At 36.1% G+C, this 22,553-nt stretch overlaps 1 protein-coding gene across 1 annotated transcript; it reads right to left on the reverse strand.

Moving 5' to 3' along the window:
• Positions 1-2,627: 2,627 nt before the first annotated feature.
• On the reverse strand, positions 2,628-22,200 carry LOC107592154 (high affinity cationic amino acid transporter 1-like). The gene is made up of 14 exons (XM_016281553.1): positions 22,085-22,200; positions 21,155-21,373; positions 17,051-17,206; positions 15,004-15,505; positions 14,325-14,483; positions 13,927-14,095; positions 12,889-13,022; positions 10,794-11,016; positions 8,792-8,931; positions 6,802-6,904; positions 6,507-6,712; positions 6,260-6,411; positions 5,065-5,173; positions 2,628-3,728 (listed from the first exon to the last, which is right to left on the reverse strand). Exons 4-14 carry the CDS (start codon positions 15,371-15,373, stop codon positions 3,544-3,546), a joined length of 1,950 nt encoding a protein of 649 aa, XP_016137039.1. The 5' UTR covers positions 15,374-15,505; positions 17,051-17,206; positions 21,155-21,373; positions 22,085-22,200; the 3' UTR covers positions 2,628-3,543.
• Between the last annotated feature and the right edge of the window lie 353 nt (positions 22,201-22,553).

Consider the following 22,553-nt stretch of genomic DNA (forward strand, 5'->3'; position numbering starts at 1 on the left):
TATCTATCTATCTATCTATCTATCTATCTATCTATCTATCTATCTATCTATCTATCTATCTATCAGCTGAGAGATGCTACATTACATCACAACTAATGTGGAAAATTAAAGCAGAAATAAGTTGTAAAAAATTAAAATAAAACAGCAAAACAGCATTTCTAAGTCTAGTAGATTATTACAATATTTCAAAATATTTATAAATGTGTCTATAAATAATGCTACAACAATACAACAATGCAAATACGTTACATATTTAAAAGTTAGTGCAAAAAAGTCAATCTTCTGCCTATCTGTCATCAAATTTTCTTTTTAAAAATGTTTATCAAGTTAATGCCCTTGAACAGCAAAATAGCACTAGATACACAATCTGTTCGCATCAGCTCACCCGTACATGTTTCTCCATAACAAGTCACAAAAGCCCATAATTCCGTGTATGATCACTCACCTTAGAGAACCACAGGTTCAGTCCGCCCTCATTCAGCCCGCTCACCGCCCGCTCTCTCCCACAGCAGACCCGCTGACTGAACGATCTCGCTTCAGCGCGATGCTTTGAGTGGAGCATCTCTCTTGCGCTCACCTCTCTCTCTCTGTGATCCGGGATGCTGCAGGTGCTGTGTGATATGGTGATACCCGGTAACGCTGCCCCCTGCCGGCCAGTGCGGCGAACTGCAATCAGACCACAGTTGCGTATCACGCCGTCACCAAGAGGCTATTGCCATGGCAACAAAGAACGATAAACAATACGGAGAACAAAAACATATTTTGAAGCTAAAGTGACGTTAATGTGATTTAAAGTTGATTAAACTAAATTGAGTTAAAGTAACAAATATTATAAAACAATGAAAATAACAAACATAAATTCCAAAATGTATTTTATTTACAGCATCAGGTTGAAACAGTAGGTAGCAGTTGCCTACTGTGTTAGGCTTAGGCTTACTGAATGCGCCACATTTGAAATGGTCCGAAAATGAACACACAAAATTAGCAAAAAGGAACACTTTTTTTTTTTTTTTTTTTAATTCCTGTAAAATGAAGCAAAATACTTCAGCACATTTTATTTGCTTTTTCTTTCGTTTTCTTTTTCAAATAGTAGGCTATACGTTATGCAATATTGGGTCAAACTCAGATCATCTTGTTCTAATTTCTTATTATTTTTACTACTTGTATCATTACAAATGTACTATACATATTGTATTATTTATTAATGTGTGTTTATGCAACTATTCAAGCAGCTGAGCATGTATACACATGTATGCAATTTCATTCTAATTTGTAACTACAAAGTTTCAAGAGTTCAAAACAAACTCAGCAACATAATCACATACGATGAGAAAACATTTGAATCTACTAAAATCTTCGGAACCAAAAACGTGAACAACACCTCTACACATACATTACTGTTCAGCATTAAAAAGAGCATCATTTGCCATTTACAAATCACTTAATCCATGGAATTTCAACAAAGAAAGATTGATTGATTGAGAAGCATCAAGTCTGCATGATGCATCAATGTGCTGCTTCAGCAGGTAAGAATATAGGAAGAAGTTAAACTAGAACATATATGTTCTTAATATAAATTCATAACATATGTTCTACACTGAAGGCTCCTGAGGTCAGATTGGTTGATGGAATATTTTTGTAGTAATCTTTTATATATATATATATATATATATATATAATTGTCATCACAGATGGCAATCATGCACCTGAGAAAACAATCTGGGACACGTGAAAAACTATTATAACTTCTAAACATTTGTGATGACCATTATGTAATCAAAATAAAAAAAAATTTTTACATGTAACTTTGCCAAGATACTCACCAGCATTCTTACCTCTGTACTGCTATCATCAATTGATAATGGCTCAAACTCGAAGGCCATTATCAGAAGAATAAAAAAAGAGCAATATTTGACTAATAAGAACTAACTTTGACTAGTTTAAGTAGAGACCTAATGTGGCATAAGTGATTAGCCTATTGCCCTTGGTAATACTAGTGTATAGACGTTTTTGATCAAAATACAGTAAAAACAGTAGGCTAATATTGCGAAATATTATTACAATTTAAAATAACTTTATGGTTTGAATATATTTTAAAATGTAGGGAATTTTTGGCAGATTTAAATAATAATAATAATAATACTAAGAAGAAGAATGCATTAATTTGATCAAAAGTGACAAAGACATCTATAATGTTACAATAGGCATTATATTTAAAATAGATGCTTATGCTATTGAACTTTCTATTCATCCAAAAATCCTGGAAAAAAATGTATCCCGGTTTCCACAAAAATGTTAAGCAGTAGTTTTCAACACTGGTAATAATAAGAACAATTATTAATAATTGAGAACCAAATATTAGAATGATTTCTCAAGGATCATAGGACACTGACGGCTGGAGTAATGGCTGCTGAAAATTCAGATTTGCATCACAGGAATAAATTACATTATAAAAAATTCTATTCAAATAGAAACAGTTCTTTTAAATTGCAATAATATTTCACAGTATTAGTGTTTTTGCTGTATTGTTGATCAAATAAACGCAGCCTTGGTGAGAATAAGAGACTTCTTTCAAAAACATATAAAAAAAAAAACTTAATTATTCTAATCTTTGGTAGCCTCTGGGTTAAAAGAAACTATTCCAATATTATTTTGACTCATTTTTAATTTGTAAAATATTTTGACTGACAAATACAATGCGATATATAATGTCCAAACACCGTAAATGACCAAAACAGATACCAACTTCTCTCCAAATATCCTAAAAGTGCCTGCTTATGCAACATTAACATGCGAGCGAAGAGGCAGACTCCATCTGCATAAGAAAACACAGTAGCCAGCACTGTGACAGATAAAAGCAACTAACCCTGGTGACTGCGCTACCACACCACCAGATGCCAGTACTACGTGAAGGTCTAATCTGGGTGGACCAGCAAAAACCTACAAATTCTGGCTCCGGGCAGTTCAAACCAGCCGGAAAAGGTTCCTAAATGGGACTTCAGACATGAGAGAGTACTACAAATTCAGCAGAAAAGTCAAGCATGATTTGATTTCTTTTTCTTGTAAAGGCGATATGTAAGGATTCAGATACGTAAAACCCTAAACACTGACATCCAAGATTCAGATTAAACAACTCTGATTTAGTTTCAATCGTAATAGTAAGACAAAAGTTCAATTAGATCATTTAACAAAAGCAGCCATAAACAAGAAATACTGCAGCTTACAGAAGCCAAATTTTTTTTTTGTGTATGTTTGTTTTTTTTAACTCTACAACCACGTAATAAAAGGCCCTGTGCCTGTTTTGGTTTCTTCAAGATTTCTGAAGTAGGAAACAAAACCCTTGAGTTGTGAGAATAATCAAATACTTCCACCTATGTAGTGTGCACTTTACAAAGCTCTTAGACTTCTTGACAAGGAAGTTACATTGTTAAATGGATCATTGAGCTCCATCTGATTCGATTCCAACGGCCTGTGCTCCTCAAAACCTCCCGGCGGTGTGCTTTCATGTAAAGTTTGAGTAAGATAATGTAACACTGTTCCATATTAGAGATCTCCGTCCTCATAAACACGTGATCCGTTACAGAGGAAAGCCTCCTTTTCCGGGGTCACACTGTCCCTGTTTAGACTGCAGGCGGGTTTGTACACACTCAGTTCCTCGTCCATCCTGGAATGGGCCAGTGTGGCTTCAGTACTGTGCCAGATTCCATAGCCAAAGTAGATTATGAGTCCTGGAGAGAACAGAGGGATAATAGAACAAATCATTGACCGCATACGTGCCAAGTGCTTTTCGGGAACCCATCAGAGGACATCGTCAAATGACCAAAAGCCTTTATTTGATATTTACAAGTAGCAAAACTTGTGTTTACGAGCATTTGTCAAAAGTTTTTTGTAGGGATGCACCGATAGGATTTTTTGGGGCCGATACGATACCGATTTTAACAATCACTTATTGGCCGATTCCAATACTGATACCGATATTTGTCACTTCCTCTCTTATTTGAAATTTTGGCATCAAAATAGATAGTATTCTGATATTTTTTTAAATCAGCAAAGTTCAAAAACACCTGCATTAAATTATACTAGCAGTTTTATTGCTGTATCATCAAATAATTTCTAATGAACATGGATTGGATCCATTTAACATTCAGCACGCCTACATAAATACAACAGAACACAGATACATATTAAATAAACAGTGCTTTTTAGGTAGGTTTAACAGTTTTCAGGTACAGAAATAAAGTAAACAAATGTTAAATAACACTTCACTTCACTTTACTGTAACAGACTTTATTATGATTAATCTTCTCGTTTGTTTTTGTATACATTTTAATATTTTTTGTAAGTTAAAATATGTATGAGATCTCCATTACCAAGGCGGGACTCTTATTTTGACGGGCTTTCTAGTCTACGGAGCAGCTATATGGGTAATGAAAGCACGCAGTTCTTCGGATTTAAAGTTTGTCAGTTTATTAAGCCATCGGTTTGTTATATCGGCCTTTTCCCTTATATAGCCGATATGCCGATGGTTGTAAATTGAGGAAAAATCGGCCGATGAATATCGGCGGCCGATACATCAGTGCATCCCTAGTATTTTGTCATGCATACAGTAGGGTGACCATACGTGCCATTTTCCCAGGACGCGTCCTGGCCAGGATTTGTTTTGGCTTTGTTTTCCTGTTTTCATGCTTGCTGAAGGTAATGATTGAAAAGTAGTTTGACCAATAACATGCAAGCATTGCACATAATGGACCAATCATGGCGTGTGAGAAGGTGGGATCTACGGTCAAAGCGATGCAATTATGCGTACATATTAGATGTGTTCGACTTAAAAGCAGTGTGGCTCAGACCGATCAGTGTTTGACATCAAAGTACATCGAGAGCGTTTCGAAAGCATAACCGTCTGTATGGTACTTTGATGTCATACACCGATCGGTCTGCACACGCAAACAAAGCCAAAACCTAGATATTTTAGGTAATATAGAAATCCTGGCCAGGACGTGTCCTGGAAAAATGGCACGTATGGTCACCCTAGCATACAGGCTCATGCAGGAACATGTGCTTTACCTATAGACATCCAGATGGCAAATCGTACCCAGGTACCCCTGTCCAGCTGCATCATCAGGTACACATTGACAAACATGCTGACCACTGGGATGAATGGAAGTAAAGGAACCTGTTGGAAGACATGATCTGTTGATTAAAAATGATCTGTTATTAAAAATGACTGGAATGTGTAATTATATGTAATGGTCATGGTAATGGTGTAATGGTCAGTGAGTGTCTACAATAAAGAAATGGGGGGGAAAAAATCTAAAAATGTATTCATTTTGTATTCATCTTGGCTTCATTGTTACTTTAATCCTATTTCTATGCTATTATAGTATTTATTAATATTTTGAATAGTCTTTTTATATGTTCAGTTTTCATTTTAACAAGTAATTTTCTGTGCTTTTATCATTTTTATTAGCTTTTTTCATATTGAAGGGGGGGGGGGGGGGGGAAATCTAAAAATTTATTAATTTTGTATTCATCTTGGCTTCATTGTTACTTTAATCCGATTTCTATGCTATTATAGTATTTATTAATATTTTGAATTGTCTTTTTATATGTTCAGTTTTCATTTTAACAAGTAATTTTCTGTGCTTTTATCATTTTTATTAGCTTTTTTCATATTTTTATTTAGCTTTAATTTATTTTTATTTCAGTTTTAGTTTTAGTAATTGTAGTACTTCAACAAACAGATTTAATTAGAATTAATTTTTGTTTTTAATCGAACATTTACATTTTTTTTTTTTACAATTTATTTATTAAAGTGAAAAAAGTTTTTAAATATTCCTAAACCGTGAAGTTAAACTATTTAAAAGTTAAAACACCAGGTTAAAATATATAATGAAAAACAATATATTCAAAAATAATATATTCTTCATTGTAATATCAGGACAGTTGAATTCCCCTGCCATTAAAAAAAATAATAATAATATTTTAAAAAAAGGACCGTTCAAGTAATTGTATAAATCACATAAAAAAAAAAAAAATAATAGATCTGGAAACAAAACAAAACAAAAAAAATCATCTTGTCAGTGAACCACATAACAGAAAACAGTATTTGGCTTCTTGCATTTAATAATTAATAATCAACATTAGATTAAATGAAACTAAATCTATAAATAGAAAATCTACCTCTAAAAGTACTGATTTTATTGGGTTTGACCACATCCTGGTGCTCTGTTAGATGTGCTTTTGCATTATGAGGTCTAACCTTAAAAGAGAGCTTGGTTTTACTCTCAGGTTGTCTCCAGATGATAAAAGTGACAATGACACACACGCTGAACAGAACACTGAGAATGACAATATTCCACACGGCACTTCCACCCAGGACGGCCATCAGACTAAAGCTGAAGATCAGCAGACCTGGAAAAGATGCAGTTTAGAAACCTCCAGAAAACAGGTGAATAAAGTACTAAAGCACCTTAAAAACAGGATCTGTCTTAATGTGGATTTCATACCAAGCAGACTCGTACAGACGTTAACAGTGAAGCCTGAAAGGTTGGAGGGTTCAGTGATGTCGGGGAAGAGCAGTGTTTTGAAGCTGAAACGCTCTTCTATGCCGGGAAGAATCCCCATGCTAGGCGTACTTATGGTCTCGCTCATTTCCATCTCATCCTGTGTGTTGGCTATGTGATATGTTTGAGAAAACTGCTCGGGCTGATACCTGTAGATCACAATATTATTTTACAATTAACAACCAAACTGTAACGACACAAATATTTAAATGCATTCATTTCACATGCATCTGCCAACCTGAGTACTAGAACACAGGCAGCGACCAGCGTGTAGGCCAAAAGAGTTCCTATAGACATCAGATCAACCAGGTCCTTCAGGTCAAACAGGAAAGCCATAATAGCTGCACAGGAATGGAAAGGATCGATTTATGGTCATCTGTTTCGATGATAGGATGATATTTACAATAAGCAGTTTAATAAGGATTCAAAGCTATATGTTCTAGAGCATTTAGGCCAACATTACTTTTAAATTTCTAGGTAAAGGAAATATAACAAGTACATAAACATTATTCCCTCAAAATACTCCAATGAAATCAATTTGTGTCTTGTTTGTCAGTGAACAGTGAACAATCAAATCAATAAAAAAACTAATATTTTTGTAATCAAAAGAGTCATTATTCATGGATTGTCAGCTGTTACAAAACATGCATCAACATGTTTAAAAGCCCATTTGTAATATTAAAAAAAAAACTTACAACAAATAAGATATAAAATAATACCACATTACTTTTTAACCTTCAAATGCATAAAGGGGGGGGGGGTTAGAAATATTTTATCAATAATAAAAAAATAAAAATGTTTCATGAAATCCTACAAAAAAAACTCTATATCATTTTCATACTTCCTTTTCATAGAATAGGAAAATAGGAGAGCATAAAACACCAACAACACTACTCTGAGACTGCATAAAGGGGATAACCTGTATTAACCTTTATATAAAATAACCTGGATTTATTTCCCATGGATTTATTAAACATGGTAGTTTTTGCAAATGTTTTTTTTATAATAATAATAATAATAATAATAATAATAATAATAATGGTATCTGAAGTATTCTGTCTCTGTCGCCAAAGATCATTTTAATAATATCTGTGAGAAATTGGGGAAGTGAAAACAGGTCATTTGAACCGCCTTTATGCATGTAGGTTTTTGATTCATGGGTTAAAATAAAAAAAAGGCACAGATGGCATGTTCTCTAGAGACAACTTCAAGATATTATATAAAAATATGCAATATAAAATAAAATAAAATACAAATGTAATTAATTAGAAAGAAATTATTTTTAGTAAAATAATATTTAGTTTAGCCTTCCTTTATGAAGGCTAAGTGATTCCTTAAAAAAAATTAAATCTAAGTAATAATAAAAAAGTGTCCTGTATTTGTACCCTATTCAAGGAAAGTGCTAAAAGCATAAGCAATTAAACTCTTTCAATGCACGAAACAGAAATACACAAAACTATTCACAAAATCAACAGACTCTTTAGTATGGTAAAACTGACATCATGGTATCACATGTCATGTTTGCACAATAAAACAAATAATTCCAACACAGCAAAGTCTGTCTTAAAAGTTTCTATTCCATGTAACTACTGGAATCATTTTGAAAAGAAAGAAAAGAAACAAAAAAAACCTTTAGTACTACCAATTATATGTAACTGCTGTGTGTTTTATAAACAGGGAGTTTCCAGCCTCCTCCCTATAGATATGCACAGGCTGATGTTTCTAACAGCAACAAAAGCAGCCCACAGGAGCTCAACCCTCCAATCCCACAATGCCCTCTGCTCTTACCAGCAATGACCCCGGAGGCCAGAGTGGACACGACGGGCGTCTTCTTCTCGCTCACCCGCGCCAGAAACGAGAAGAGCAGACCGTCCCGGGCCATGGCAAACATTATACGTGGGAGGGGGAACAAGGACCCCAAGAGACTGATCATGGGATGATCAAAAAAAGGAAGAGAGCAGAAAAGAAACACATAAGCCAACTGGGCAGCTGCCAGAGGTGGTGTCAAAGGCAGAAAGGGGATACATCCAGTTTATTTACGAAGAAAACGGTTAAATGAATCCCATCATAGCTGTTGGGGACAGGCTGTGCCATCCGGCCCATTCCAGATATAGGTTCAGTGTGGTGAAAACGCTGTTTTTCCATGCAACATGCTCCAGGTGGACGGATGCGCAATACTGCGAACGTAACGCGACGTCAGTAGATTAGTAGCTTTAAAATTCGCTCACCTGCGACAAAGCCTGCTGTTATAGTGGCGTGTATGGGTGTTTTTGTTCTCTCGTTGATCCCAGTCATGAATCTGAAGAGCAGGCCATCGTCAGCCATGGCCCAGATGACACGGGGCATGGGGAACATGGCGCCAAGCAGGCTGCCGCGAGAGATGGAGAAAACAAACCATGCCATGCAAAACAGAGACACAGACATAGTGCATTCATACACTGCTGTGGTGTTTTTATAAGAGAGAAACATGCCACAAACAGGCCACCCCCACCAATCAGAAGTGCTATTAGACCACTCAGAAAAAAAGGATCAATCTCTTGGCATGGATTTTCAATCATTCAGAGGATGATTTTAAAGGTGAAGCATGTAATTTCTGAAGTACTAGTGGGAACAAGTGGCATTGCAAAAATAATGATAGTTTCCATATTCATTTCCCACCCCTTCCGCCTCAGATGACCGCTTAAACAAACAGAGAAATATTTTGAAAGTGCCACATAGCCACAGCATTTGCTCTTCTGGGAAATCAGCCTACAAATACTTCAAAAACACTTCTAATTTAATTGGCTGCTTTAACACAACGTCGGGTGGATTTTGGTACGCTGTTAATATTTTTATCATTCATCGGCTGGAAAACATCATTCTAAAAGTGATTTCAACAATTGTTCCTCTGTGTCGTTAACATTATAGTTGTGGTATGGCCTTCCCTATTCTCATAGAAGTAGAAAGATTAATATAAAATGTTATAGTTATAAACATTATATAAGTTATGTGTATAGACACACACGTTGTGTATATATACGCATATACAGAATTAAGTCAAATTTTCATATAATATTTGGTTTAATTTTGTACACTCGTCAACAAAAATATATGTTTTTAATATTTTGTCAACTAAAATTAAATGCTCAAAATGAATAAATATGGCATGACGAAACATTGACTATCACTACAAGCATTATTTGCAGCATTTAGTAGCATGTATATCAGATACCCATGAGCAGAATTTTATATTGTGTTTTTTTTTTGGTTTGTTTGTTTTGGTATCATTTATATCAGATGAATTCTCTCCTTAACAGTAAGAAAAAAATGTAATGTGGTTGGTTACACATTGTTCAAGCAATCTGTTTGTGTCTAAATCGGTGACAGTTCTCAACAATAATAAGCTGCAAAGTGGACCAGACTTCATGCCGGTAGTCAAAAGTAGGTAGATATTTGAAGATATAAAATTAAATTACACACTTCACTTTTGAATGGATTCCAAAACAGTATTTAATACTGAAAACACTGCAATAACTGGAAACCAAAAAGAAAAAAGCCAATAAATCTACTTCAACCCTGCAGCTACTGAGGTTATCATTAGTGACTCAGAAGTTAGACGGGTTGTTAGAAGAATATTAAGTTTAGGACTTGGATAGATCATGCAGAAGACTCCTTCACTTAATAGATTACACACAATTCATACTTCACAAATGCAAACATTTCTGAGCAACAACATCTGGTGCGAATGCATGTAGGTCATTACTATAAAATTAATTTCTGCCTGACTTTTACAGACAGAAAAAATGTGGCATACAGCCTTACTCCCACTCATAGCCTGGGCTGGGTGTTGCATAACTGAGAAACAGGATTCATAACTCAGCACACCAAATTTCCCTTCATATTTTTAGCAAGGGGTTCATATGAGCGGCCTCAGATAAATATACACACACACTATCACGCAATCCAGTCCCAGACTGCACTCTCTCAACCTCCCTAAGGTTGTCCGAGTTCACTTAGTAAAATTTAATGATTGGGTTGGCCAACTTCCTAAAAGTTGCGCTATCAAAATGACTGAAGTCTTTTAAACTGCAACCAGGCTTGCGGGGTAATTACATCCATTCATTTCGAGGAACATGGCTAATTATTCATTTCAAGTACATTTTTACGCTCTACCATGCAGGGGCCATTTTACTCTAGACTGGGCTGTAGTGTGTGTTAAAACAATCCCTGACTGGATGGATCAGTGGTTACCTGGTAGACAGGGCGCAAAGGGAGCCTACCGCCACAGCGTACGTGGCTCCTTCCCAGCCGACGTATTTAAAGGCCATGGGAAGAGGGCTGTTCTTATCCAGCATGTAATACGGCATCATCATGGTGAGGGCTGCTGATACACCAAAGTATGCTACAAAACAGATAAGGAGGGAGGAGACGATGCCGATGGGAATGGCTCTCTGGGGGTTCTTCACCTCCTCACCTGTGATATGAAATAGGATATTATGTTTTTATTAAACAGAAACAGTAAAAGGTTGCAGGCTGGACTCAAACCTGCATCATCCACATAAGCAACTAAGCTCAACATGTCAGTAGCTAATTGCTGTGTCACAGCATAAATAACAGGGGCGAACCAAAGGAGTCATAAACAGACCTATGCCCGGACTATCAAATGACACGAGTGCTTAGACATTTTTTATTCCCTAGAGAACATTAATGTAACAGGATACCAGTTTATTTTCAGCTCTTTACATTATTGATATGTGGGTATTTAATTTTGTCCCATCCTATCCCATGACATGACTGATCATTATTGTGTGAAACTGAAAACCGATAGTTGGTTGACTTTTAATTAATGGCTCTACGAACCCTATGGATGTTTCTAAGTAAAATAAAATAAAATGAAATAAAATAAAATAAAAATGGTAATTGTTAGATAGTTTAAGAAAAAGTCACATTATATAGATATAGATCTCCAATAATGAAAAAAATACATAAAATTGCAATTACAAGAAATAAAATTGCCATTACAAGGAATATAAATCACAATTATTTTTTTTTTCTTTATCATATTTGTATTAAAATCTGAGAAAGGTTTCTATAAAATATAGTAAATGAATATGCACAAAATCCAGACATTTTTGTTTCAATTATATTTAGTTTTTCATGTTAAACATTGTAAAGGTTGATAAGAAATATATTTGTTTCAGTGATTTTTAAGATATTAAAATAGCAAAATACCAAAAATGACAGTAAAGACATTTATATTGTTACAAAAGATTTCTGTTTAAAAAATGCTGTTCTTTTGAACTGTCTACTGTATTTAGAGAATCCTGAAAAAAAATGTATCACAGTTTCCACAAAAATATTAAGCAGTAATATTAAACTGTTTTCAACATTGATAAAAATAAGAAATGTTCCTTGAGCATCAAATCAGCATATTAGAATGATTTCTGAAGAATCGTGTGACACTAAAGACTGGAGTAATGATGCTGCAAATTCAGCTTTGCCATCACAGGAATAAGCAACATTTACATTTTTTTTAATATTTTAGTTTTTACTGTATTTTTGATCAAATAAATGCAGCCTTGATGAGAACAAGACTTTTTTCAAAGTGTTACAGAACCCAAACTTTTGAACATTACTGTACATTATATTTGCATTCATTCAACTGCAGTACGTTTAATCTTGCCATTAAATCAGTTAAATGCACACTGCATGTGAAATCCGTCATTTTAAGAAGCCTTGGAGCACGAAAATTAACTGCTTCAGTGAGTAGTGTGAGCATGTTCGCATTTGACAAAAGTTCCTTTGGTTTGACCTTGTGCAGAGCACTACATAAAACAGAGGACTAGTGTTTTCATGCCAGCAGTGCCAGAGAGAGCACAGGAACATGGCTATATTACCCCTCCTGACCAGCATGTGGAAGAGGAGGGGTTACTGAATGTGAACCACAGCTACAGAGAAGGAGACGAGTCCAGACAAACCCCAAAACACTCTAGCCAATCGAATACAAGGGAATGTGGGGGAGTGAGCCGCCATAAAAGAGGGGGCCAGAGGAAAACCATAAGTAGAGATCTACTGAGAATATCCATGCAATACTATTATAAACATAAAGGAAACTCTAAATAACTTTGAGTAGGTAGCATAACAGCCTCACTGTTATACCAATCTAACACTTGCATGCATTTATGCATACAAAATAGGCTTCTTGCACAATTTACACTCACTAACCTCATGTTTGTAAACATGCATCATATATTTGAGCTTTTCAACAGAATTTTAGGAGAAAACTGGTGCCTTCTAAAGATTAGACATGATTTAGAGCACTGGATTTCAGAAAGCCTTTAGTTACCTGTAGTTGCGATGCAGTCGAACCCAACGAAGGCATAAAAGCAGGTAGCTGCCCCTGATAAGACCCCTGTGAAGCCAAAAGGCATGAACCCACCTTTACCCAGCATCTCTCTTGATGGCAGAGGCTGTGTAGCACTGATCAGAGAGAGGAATGTAGACAAATTATAACATGCCATTTGAATTTGAAGGGGAAGTGTGTCATTTCTGCAAAACTATGGCCCCAAGAAGAACAGCAAAAATATAAAATATGGTAACATACGTAAGTCCACTGAGGTCAATCATTATTATTATTTTTCTGGCAAAATTTTGTGAGGTAACACTGAAAAAGCTGATATATAACTTGTTTTCTTGTGATAACTTTTGAAATTTGACAGTCGACTCTCGAGTACATTAATGAGGAAAAAAAATTAACTTAAATGATTTTAGCAAATGGCTGCAATATAACAAAGAGTGAAAAATGTAAGGGGGTCTGAATACTTTCCGTACCCACTGTATATATATACATACACATACACTGAATATACGCTAACATTCAGAAGTCTGGAGTCAGTAAGATTTCTTTTTAAAATAAATTAATATTTTTATTCAGCAAGGACACATTAATAAAGAGACGTTTATAATGTTACAAAAGATTTCTATTTTAAATAAATCTTTTGAGCTTTCTATTAATCAAATAATCCTGAAAAATATATGGCATGATTTATACAAATTTTAAGCAGCATAACTGTTTTCAACATTGATAATAAGAAGAAATGTTTCTTAAGCATTAAATCAGCATATTAATATGATTTCTGAAAGATCATGTGACACTGAAGACTGGTGTAATGGCTGATGAAAATTCAGTTTTTTTTGCCAGTGAGCATAAGAGACTTGTTTTATTATTATTAAAAAAAAAAATTAAGTAAAAATCCTACTGATCCCAAGCTTTTGAATGGTATATAATTGTGTGGCATAATTGCAATTACATATATGTATATTATAAAAAAAATATATATATAAAAAATAAAATTATATTCCAAAGTTGTAAAACATGGCTCACTTAATGGTGGAATTGGTTCCATTGAGAATCTCATCAGGGTCCAGGTGCCAGTTCTTCAGTGTACCTTTAACAAGTCCAGATACAACCATGAACACCAACACCAGGACATTGACGCAGGTGAACACTTTGTTGACCATGGCTGACTCCTTCACCCCGAAGGCCAGCAGGGCTATAGCACACAAAACAGAGTTCAAAACACTACGGAACAAAGTCAACACGAAAATCCGCTAAATATTTACATTCAACAGCTTTCATTATCAGAATGGAAGAGTGTGTTTCACAATCACTGTTTTGAAATGAATATTTATATACATAAATTTGTACGATACTCCGGAATTCTCAATTCTAATTGGTCAGTCATGGCTCCCTATCTAATTAGTGCTCTGGTCATGTTTTACCTGTGAGAGTAAGGATGATGAATACGGAAAACATATCTGGGTACTCCGCCAGAATGCCCGGAGCATTCATGGACATGTACTGTCGACAAAAATGCTCAATTTGTTTTCCAATCAGCTCATCAAATGTGGCACTCCAAGCTCGGGCGACACTTGATGTACCTGAGAAGGTTTTTCAGAATGAGTAACATTATATAGCAAGGAAAGAAAAACATAAGGAAATGTAAAAAAACTACACTATACATCAGTTTACAGACAGTTTACAGATATATATATATATATATATACAGTATATATATATATATATATACAGTATATAGTATAGGGAAATACATTTATAACCTTTAAAAGGATAGTTCACCCAAAAATGAAAATTGTCATCATTTACTCACTGTCAAGTTGTTCTAAACCTATATGAGTTTCTTTCTTCTGTTGAACACAAAAGAGGATATTTTGAAGAATGTGTGTAACCAAACAATTGATGGTCCCCATTGACTTTCATAGTACATGTTTCCAGCTTTGGAAGTCAATGGGGTCCATATACTGATTGGTTACCCATTTCCCCAAAATATCTTCTTTCATGTTCAACAGAAGAAAGTAAGTCATACAGGTTTGGAACAACTTGAGGGTATGTAAATGACAGAATTTTCATCCCTTTAAGTGATATTGTGTGTCGTCTCACCTATGACATATGAAAGTATAAGGTTCCAGCCAGTTATAAAGGCCCATAGTTCCCCAACAGTAACATAGCTGTACAGGTACGCTGAGCCCGTTTTCGGCACTCTCGCCCCAAACTCTGCATAACAGAGGCCCGCGAGCACTGAGGCCAGGGCTGCGATGAGGAACGACAGGACGATGGCCGGTCCTGCATTTTCCCGGGCCACGGCTCCAGCGAGGACATACACCCCAGCTCCCAAGGTGCTGCCCACACCAAGAGCCACCAGGTCAAAGGTGTTCAAGCATCGGGAGAGTCGCGAATCCTCCGAGTTGCAGTCGACAACCTTCACCCTCAGCAGCTGTTTCCCGAAACGCAGAAGCTTTTTCAAAACCATATTTGATTTGATTTGACGACAGCTTCTTTTTGTGCCTCGTTTTCTCAGAGTTTCTCCTTTCACAATGTTTCTGGTTCACCCACAAACGCAGAGGATTCACAATGTTGAATAATGTTCAGAAGTGTCGCTTATCTGTAGGGGGAAAAAACACACACACAAAGTAATGAACTTGAGAAAGTGGCAGTTTATACATTGCCAAATGTATGATGTCAAATGTTTAGGGATGCACTATAATATTTATCAGTGACCATATCGACATTTTCGGTCACATTTTAATGACATTCAAAACAAAACAAAACAAAATAGAGTCGTGTGAAATATATCTTTTTGTTCCATAAAATCTTGACTTTTTATTTTTCTCAAGGAATCCTACTTCACAAACTTTATTTCCAGAGATGAACAAAAATTCAACAGCAATCATATAGTGGTAAATGCGGTTACCCCTTCCCAGTTTGACCAAAGCACCTGGGTATTTTTTTTTTAAAGCTCCATGTCACAAATCAGCACATTTGTGGAACAGTAGCTGTCCAGTGATTTAAGGGCCTAAAACATGTAGAGCACTGACCCATATTCACTTCAACTTCAAGCCAAGCACTAAAAACAAACCCAGTACATATCTGATGACACTGCAAGAGAAAATGACACTATATTCTGAACCGCTACCAAACCTCGTGAATGAAAAGCATATTGCGACTCCAGAAGGCCAAGTGTCAAAATGTACTGTACTGTACGTACAAATGGGCGGCAGTTCTACAGTCAATAAGTTCATACAGCTGCACTCTTTTCCCAAGTGTTGAGTAACATGGAGAGAAATCCATAAAATGTGACTGGTGGCAGAGCTGGAGAGGCCCACTGGGGGATAATCTATCATACTCGCACAAACTGACATGTATTATGTAACCGAGAGCAGAACTTAATGGCAAAAAATACATGCAACTGCACAAGAACAACTAAGATCTGTTCACAAGCTCGGGTAATTTGCAAGGTAATTTGTAAATGAATGTAAATGAATCTCTCTATGCATGAAGCTACCATAACACTACATATGTGAAGCAGTAAATTTGATCTTTTCTCACACAGTAATAATAATAATTATTATTATTACCACTACATTTTTTCAGCAGTATGAAAGAAACTCAGCTGCTTCAGTCAGCCTGAACCAGTAAAATAGAATGTCCCTAAACCAGTAAAATAGACCTGCCTATTCAAGCTGGGAGCTAAAACTAGCGAACCGGTTAAGGCTGATTTAAGCTATTTTTAGCAAGGTAATTGAGATTCTTCATTGTTTTTGGCTAAATATTTATTACTCTGAGAAATATAAATAAACACGCATATAAACACACTCATATATACATATGTACACAGAGCTTGTAGTTACCAAATATAGTTAGCTAGATTTTCTTAGAAACACGTAGCGTAGCTCATCACTTTTTCTTTAAATAGTAGCTTGACTGTAATTTATCTGCTTGTAATTATGTGCAACTTGTACCTTGAGAGGCTCTGGTTTCAAAATATGTTCCTTAACACAGAGTTTGAGTCTATAAATTAATCTACTGTGAATCATGACCCAGTTTTCTTTCTTTGGAGCTCACATCTAAACAGCAAAGGGGACATAAGGAGTCACTTCCTATCATGCCACACTTAAATAGAAAGTTCAATAGATGTGGAGGTGGCGACCTTTTCTTTCTGTCCCAGGGTGCTTCAGAGGTTGTCTTGGATCTCAGAAACTTGGAAGGAGCTTAGCAGAGTCACTCGAGCAGTACTGCACCTTTAACTGTTGTCATTTTAATCACGCAAGCGTGGCATGAGGGCTTGACTGGAACAAACCTGTTGCTGAAACAGCAAACACAAACTTTAGCCAAATTTCCCACATCTAAGCACCGGAAGTTCATTAAAATGAGACTAGCTGTGTGACTGAGTAAAGACAACCAGAGTTCAGGGTTAAAGCTGTGCCCAAGACAGGATCAGTAAAATGACTGTCCATTTTTGTTGTTGTTTTCTTAAACAAATGCACAATGATTTTCTGATCAGGCTTTAGCAATGGTATGACCATACACTGCAGGAGACTTCAGAAGAAATCAGTGTTGTACGCAAGAACTTAAGAAATTGTGTGAACATGAAAAGAAAAAAAAAATTATAATATATATATACACACACACACACACACATACATACATACATATATATAACATATTGCAAATACAATATGAAATCCAACAAATACAAATTTGACAAATTAATACAAATAATATATTTCATATAATGCTTATACTAATATACATATATATATGCTCAATATAACAAAATAAACTGTATTATAATTATGCATATATAACAATATATTAATGCTGTCGCATTACTGACGAACTGAATACCAATACTGACTACGGTACTAAATTTGACTGCTTGGGGCCCGCTATTGTGCAACACTCAAAAACAAGCTACTAAAATGATATAGACGAAGACTGCTTGAATGTGTGCCAATGTCTGTCAGCACAAGTTGACATTAATTAGGAAATAAGGAATGTTATCTGTTCCTGGTCTTTCAGCATTAATAACAACGTTATTAAACGTTGATAAGTAAATAACACCTTATTGCAGTTTTTGCGATGTTTTATATACATTTATTTACATAATTGCAATTTTATTTATTGCATTTGTGGCTTCAGATTTTGCAACTGCAATATAATTTCTTGCTATTGAGACACTGCAATTGCGTCACAAGGGGGCCTCTGAGCATTTGAATCCATTTCAGATGAATGCCTTTTACACAGAATTATCAGTCTAACAACATTGACATAAAGGTTGACAATCTAAATGGTTAGTTTATAACCATTTCTTCCCACTATTTGAAAACAAGCGCTCGACGTAAACCTGATAAAGATAAACAGTGCTTGAATTTGTCCAATTGTCTGCAAAAGTTGATCTGCAACTTCAAGAACAACTGCAAGAACTTAAAGCTGCAGTATGTAACTTTTGGCACCCTAGCTGTTAATAAACAGAACTTTGTGCGTCTTGCGGAAGAACATTGTAGCCGGAGCTACTTCTCTCCGTTTATGTCTATGACGAATCACGCAGGTATCGGGCTACTCCGCAGCGGTTCCACCAGAACCAGTCTAAAATAGTTTGAATATAAACACTTAATATAGGTGTACCGTACTGATTCAGGATAAGACAAAAACACAGTTTGGAAAATGGATTCATGGTGTACTCACTTATATAATTTTTTTTAATATAATAGCTTTAAGTTCTCATTTCTCGCTATAGACATTGCAACTGTGGCAAAACGATGCCTTACACTACAGGATTACTATAATCCATACATTTGTGATCAAATTATTGCCTTTTACCCAGATTTATCAGTCTAACATCATTATTGATTGACAATCTAATAGTTAGTTTATAAGCATTTCCAATGTATTTTAATGCTTCTAATGCATCTAAAGCTATAGACGCCCGCTGACAGACACTCTAATTGGCTGATGGCGAGTTAATCACTCACATTCATTTTTAATTACACGCAGCATTTTATTCCCTCTCTGGGAATCATGGTTACATGCGTAACGACAGACGATCCCCTTCTAGGGAACTCGTGCTGTGTCCTCTAGCAGAGAATATGGGGAACAGAATGCCAACTATGCTATTGGTGAGAGAGCACCAAGGAAGTGACAGGCATACACCAAACCTTTCCGCAGAAAGGGGCCAAGCCACTGATGGCCCGGGCTACTCGTATAGCTTGGCAGAAATTGGGAATCCAGTATAAGATGAAAGAGGAACACCCACAGATAGCCATGTTATGTGAGCAACCCCTTGGCATGATAATACAAGGACCACAGATAGAGGCTACCTATTTACACGGGATTTAACCTGCAACCTTTCAGACAGAAGCCCAGAATCTAAACCACCATAGGCCGCCACTCAGGGCTTGTTTTTAGCATGTCATATGTGGGGTGTCGGGTAACATGTTGTGTGTTGGGGACATAGATAGATGCATGTGACCTAATTATGAGAAACATGCAAATCAACCAGTTTACACAACACAGAAGACATGCAGGATGAGTCCATGAGGTCACAAGTCACCTCAAGACACTTCTACGTCCTACTATAGATAGCTCGTTTTTTTTATCCTGAGCCAGTAAATCTCATAAAATAAAATGAAATTCCTTTCGATTTGAAATGACAAATAAATGTAGAATTGAAGGTGTTATGAACTTCATATTGCACCATCACAAAAAAGATTTACCAGGAATGTAATAATATTGCAAGGGTCAACAACACTGAGTTTGGGATTCATTAAACACACCCGCAAGCGTAATTTTATTGTGTGTGCGTATAGTATCTCTATCTATAACATCAAAGAGCAAATAAATAACAGTGTAAATGGTCAAAGATCAACAGAGCTGTCTTGTATAAAGCCCTTGACTGTGATTTGTGTAATATGGAAACATTCTAGTTATCTAAAAATATTTCACGAATAATTCCTCTGACCTACAAGCAGCTATCAGATGATTTCTGAAGTCTGGAGCATTAAAAGACCTCTTTGTTGAAGAAAGCATCTGGTCTGAGGAAGTGTGCATTTCATATACAGTGACTCAGATGTAAATTAAAGACCCCCTACTGGCCCCATTCAACAGAAAGCTTCTAGTGGCAGCACGTTTGGATTGTTTACATATAAATACAGCACTTGGTATGGCATGTGTTAGTGAGTGTTGATGGAACAAGGTTTTCCATGTTTGCAATGAGAAAACATTGCTTATTAACACATAATATAATAAAGCATGTATCCATTTAAAATTATTTATTTTCAGCACTGTAAAAATGTATACAAACACTTAGACTCTCTTCACCAATTGATTAAAATCTTCAATTTTTCCTTATATAAATCCTATAATGACCGTCTGAAAAATATAATGACATTCTGATAATAATCTTTCAAGTTCCTGCTACTCTTATGGCATGAGGTGGCACACCTCTCTCTTTAAGATCAGTTTACTCTTAAGAGCAGAAGAGACTCCAGCTCACTTATAAATAGAACAAGATTTATCTGCAGTGCAGACCAATTTAAAGCATTTAATTATTAAACTTGTGGCATACAACATGAAGTACAAAAAAAATTCTAATGTATTCTTTAAAGTTTTTTCCCCCCACTTTTTATTTAACTTTTGTTTTTATTTGTCAGTGTACTTGATTTCATTATTTCATTTACACATAATAGCCCTACCTAAAATGCTTTTCTAGTTTATTTAGTTTACTTGGTATTTTTCTGTTATTCTTAAAAATAAGTAAATAAAAAAAAAATTATAAACTGGCAAAGAATAGACGAAACGCGACAAAATAATATTGGTCAAAATAATAAAATACCATTAAACGCGCATAACGCCACATTCATACAGCACGCGTTCGACGCGACGCGACTAAACCAGAACGCTCACGATCTATAATCAACGAAGCTAGCGTCTCACAACAAATCATAGGTTTAAGCAGCGGAAGTTTTCATAAACCTAAAAACATTTTAATGTCCTCTTTCCCCCTGCAGGACAGATCACATTACAAGGCGGGAGACCCCGTGCGCCCCGTCCCACGTTTTCCTGCCCTGCCTGACAACGGAGCGCTGCTGTGAATGAAGCCACCATGTGCTGCCCGTCCGCGCGAGTTTCAGATTGATTGATTTGTAAATATAATTATAGTAAGAGAGCATTAATTAAATACATTTTCAGAACCAATGGACGATTTAGAAAACGCCAGAGCAACTGGGTTGGCTGTACCAGATGTTGGTCTTACCTTGCAGCTGGTCTCAGAGCAGAACAGACTGGATCCAGTGATACTTGTGTTGCTGAAAAACTTCTCTCAGATTGTGTCCTCCGGCTCAGGCGTCTGTGGTTATGTGGGCTGAGTCTCCTGACAGGTGGTGTGTGTGTCTGGGTCATTTGCTATGTGTAAGGTACATGGATCAAGTTTCATCGCGGTTTTGTACATGCTCCTCCCGACTTTTGCTACTCGCTGGAAAGAAACCGGCATGCAAAGAGTAACATTTAGGGTTAAATCTTTAAAGCAATAAAAAGAAAGTTTGCAGATCAAATATAATTAATTTAATTTAGGAAAGGATGAAGAAGTTGCAGCCTACACTAAAACCTTGATCCCAAAAATTCTTAAATCCAGATAAATATATTAAAAGCAAATACCACAACAAGTACAATTTTGCTTGGTGTAGGCTATTATTTGTTGGGAAAATGGCGGATACACAATAGTTCTAGGCTAAATTAGGTAAAGATTCCATAAACACTCAAGGACGGTTTGGAAAAAGTAGAATTTCAAAAAAATGTGAAACTGAAAATCTACTCGGGCAAAATAAGGTATACATGTATTTCTGCATAAGAAAATAACCATGCTTTGGTAAATCAATTATGACAAAGTAAAACATGAGATACTGAGCCATAATTATGAGATAAAAATTCACAATTTTGAGAAGTCAGTATGTCATAAGACAAAATTACGAAATGAGTTTATGTAACTGCACCTTTAGTGTATCTCAATGTCAACTTGTTATAATTAGGATTTAGCAAAGCATAACTTTTTTATCTTATGTGGCAGAAATTGGCATCCATATGCTTGTCTTTTAGAATGAACCAGGAAATCAATAGAAAAAAAACATGGTTCAAGAGGGTGGCACTAGCGGTTTGAAATCAAGACCAGACAAGTTCAGACTCTCACCTCTTAATGTGCCAAATTTCCCTCCAAATGGATTTATTGGCTGCCATAGACTCCCAGCCAAAAACAATAGGAGCCTCCATACCTTCAGTGACTGTCCCTAAAACTAATGAAAAACGTCTTGGGTTAAGCATGCTTCCGTGAGAGGGAATGAGACACTGCATCCTGTAGCAGACACTTAGGGGACTGCCATCAGCAGGACCGGTGTCTGAAATACGTGTGAAACAACTACAACCCTATTGGCCCACGTAGCCAGTGAAGTCACAGGTGGGCACCTGGAAGTATAAGAGGGAACCTGCAGAACACGCCACCAACTTAGTTGTCTGAAGGAGATGTGAAACAGGCAGGCCGGAGGCATGGCGAGGTGACGCAGCATTTTATTCCCTCTCTGGGAATCATGGTTACATGCGTAACCACAGACGATCCCCTTCTAGGGAACTCGTGCTGTGTCCTCTAGCAGAGACTATGGGGA

This window comes from Sinocyclocheilus grahami, unplaced genomic scaffold (assembly GCF_001515645.1).
Source record: "Sinocyclocheilus grahami isolate Dianchi unplaced genomic scaffold, SAMN03320097.WGS_v1.1 scaffold150.1, whole genome shotgun sequence".
In the NCBI taxonomy this organism is placed as follows: domain Eukaryota; kingdom Metazoa; phylum Chordata; class Actinopteri; order Cypriniformes; family Cyprinidae; genus Sinocyclocheilus; species Sinocyclocheilus grahami.

Coding starts and splice junctions, on each gene's coding strand:
- LOC107592154 (XM_016281553.1), bottom strand. CDS start 15,373: ATGGTTTTGAAAAAGCTTCTGCGTTTCGGGAAACAGCTGCTGAGGGTG. Junction 8,932..10,793: donor CTTTGCGCCCTGTCTACCAG/GTAACCACTGAT, acceptor CTCTCGCGGCAG/CCTGCTTGGCGCCATGTTCC. Junction 3,729..5,064: donor TGCCATCTGGATGTCTATAG/GTAAAGCACATG, acceptor TGTTCTCTCCAG/GACTCATAATCTACTTTGGC.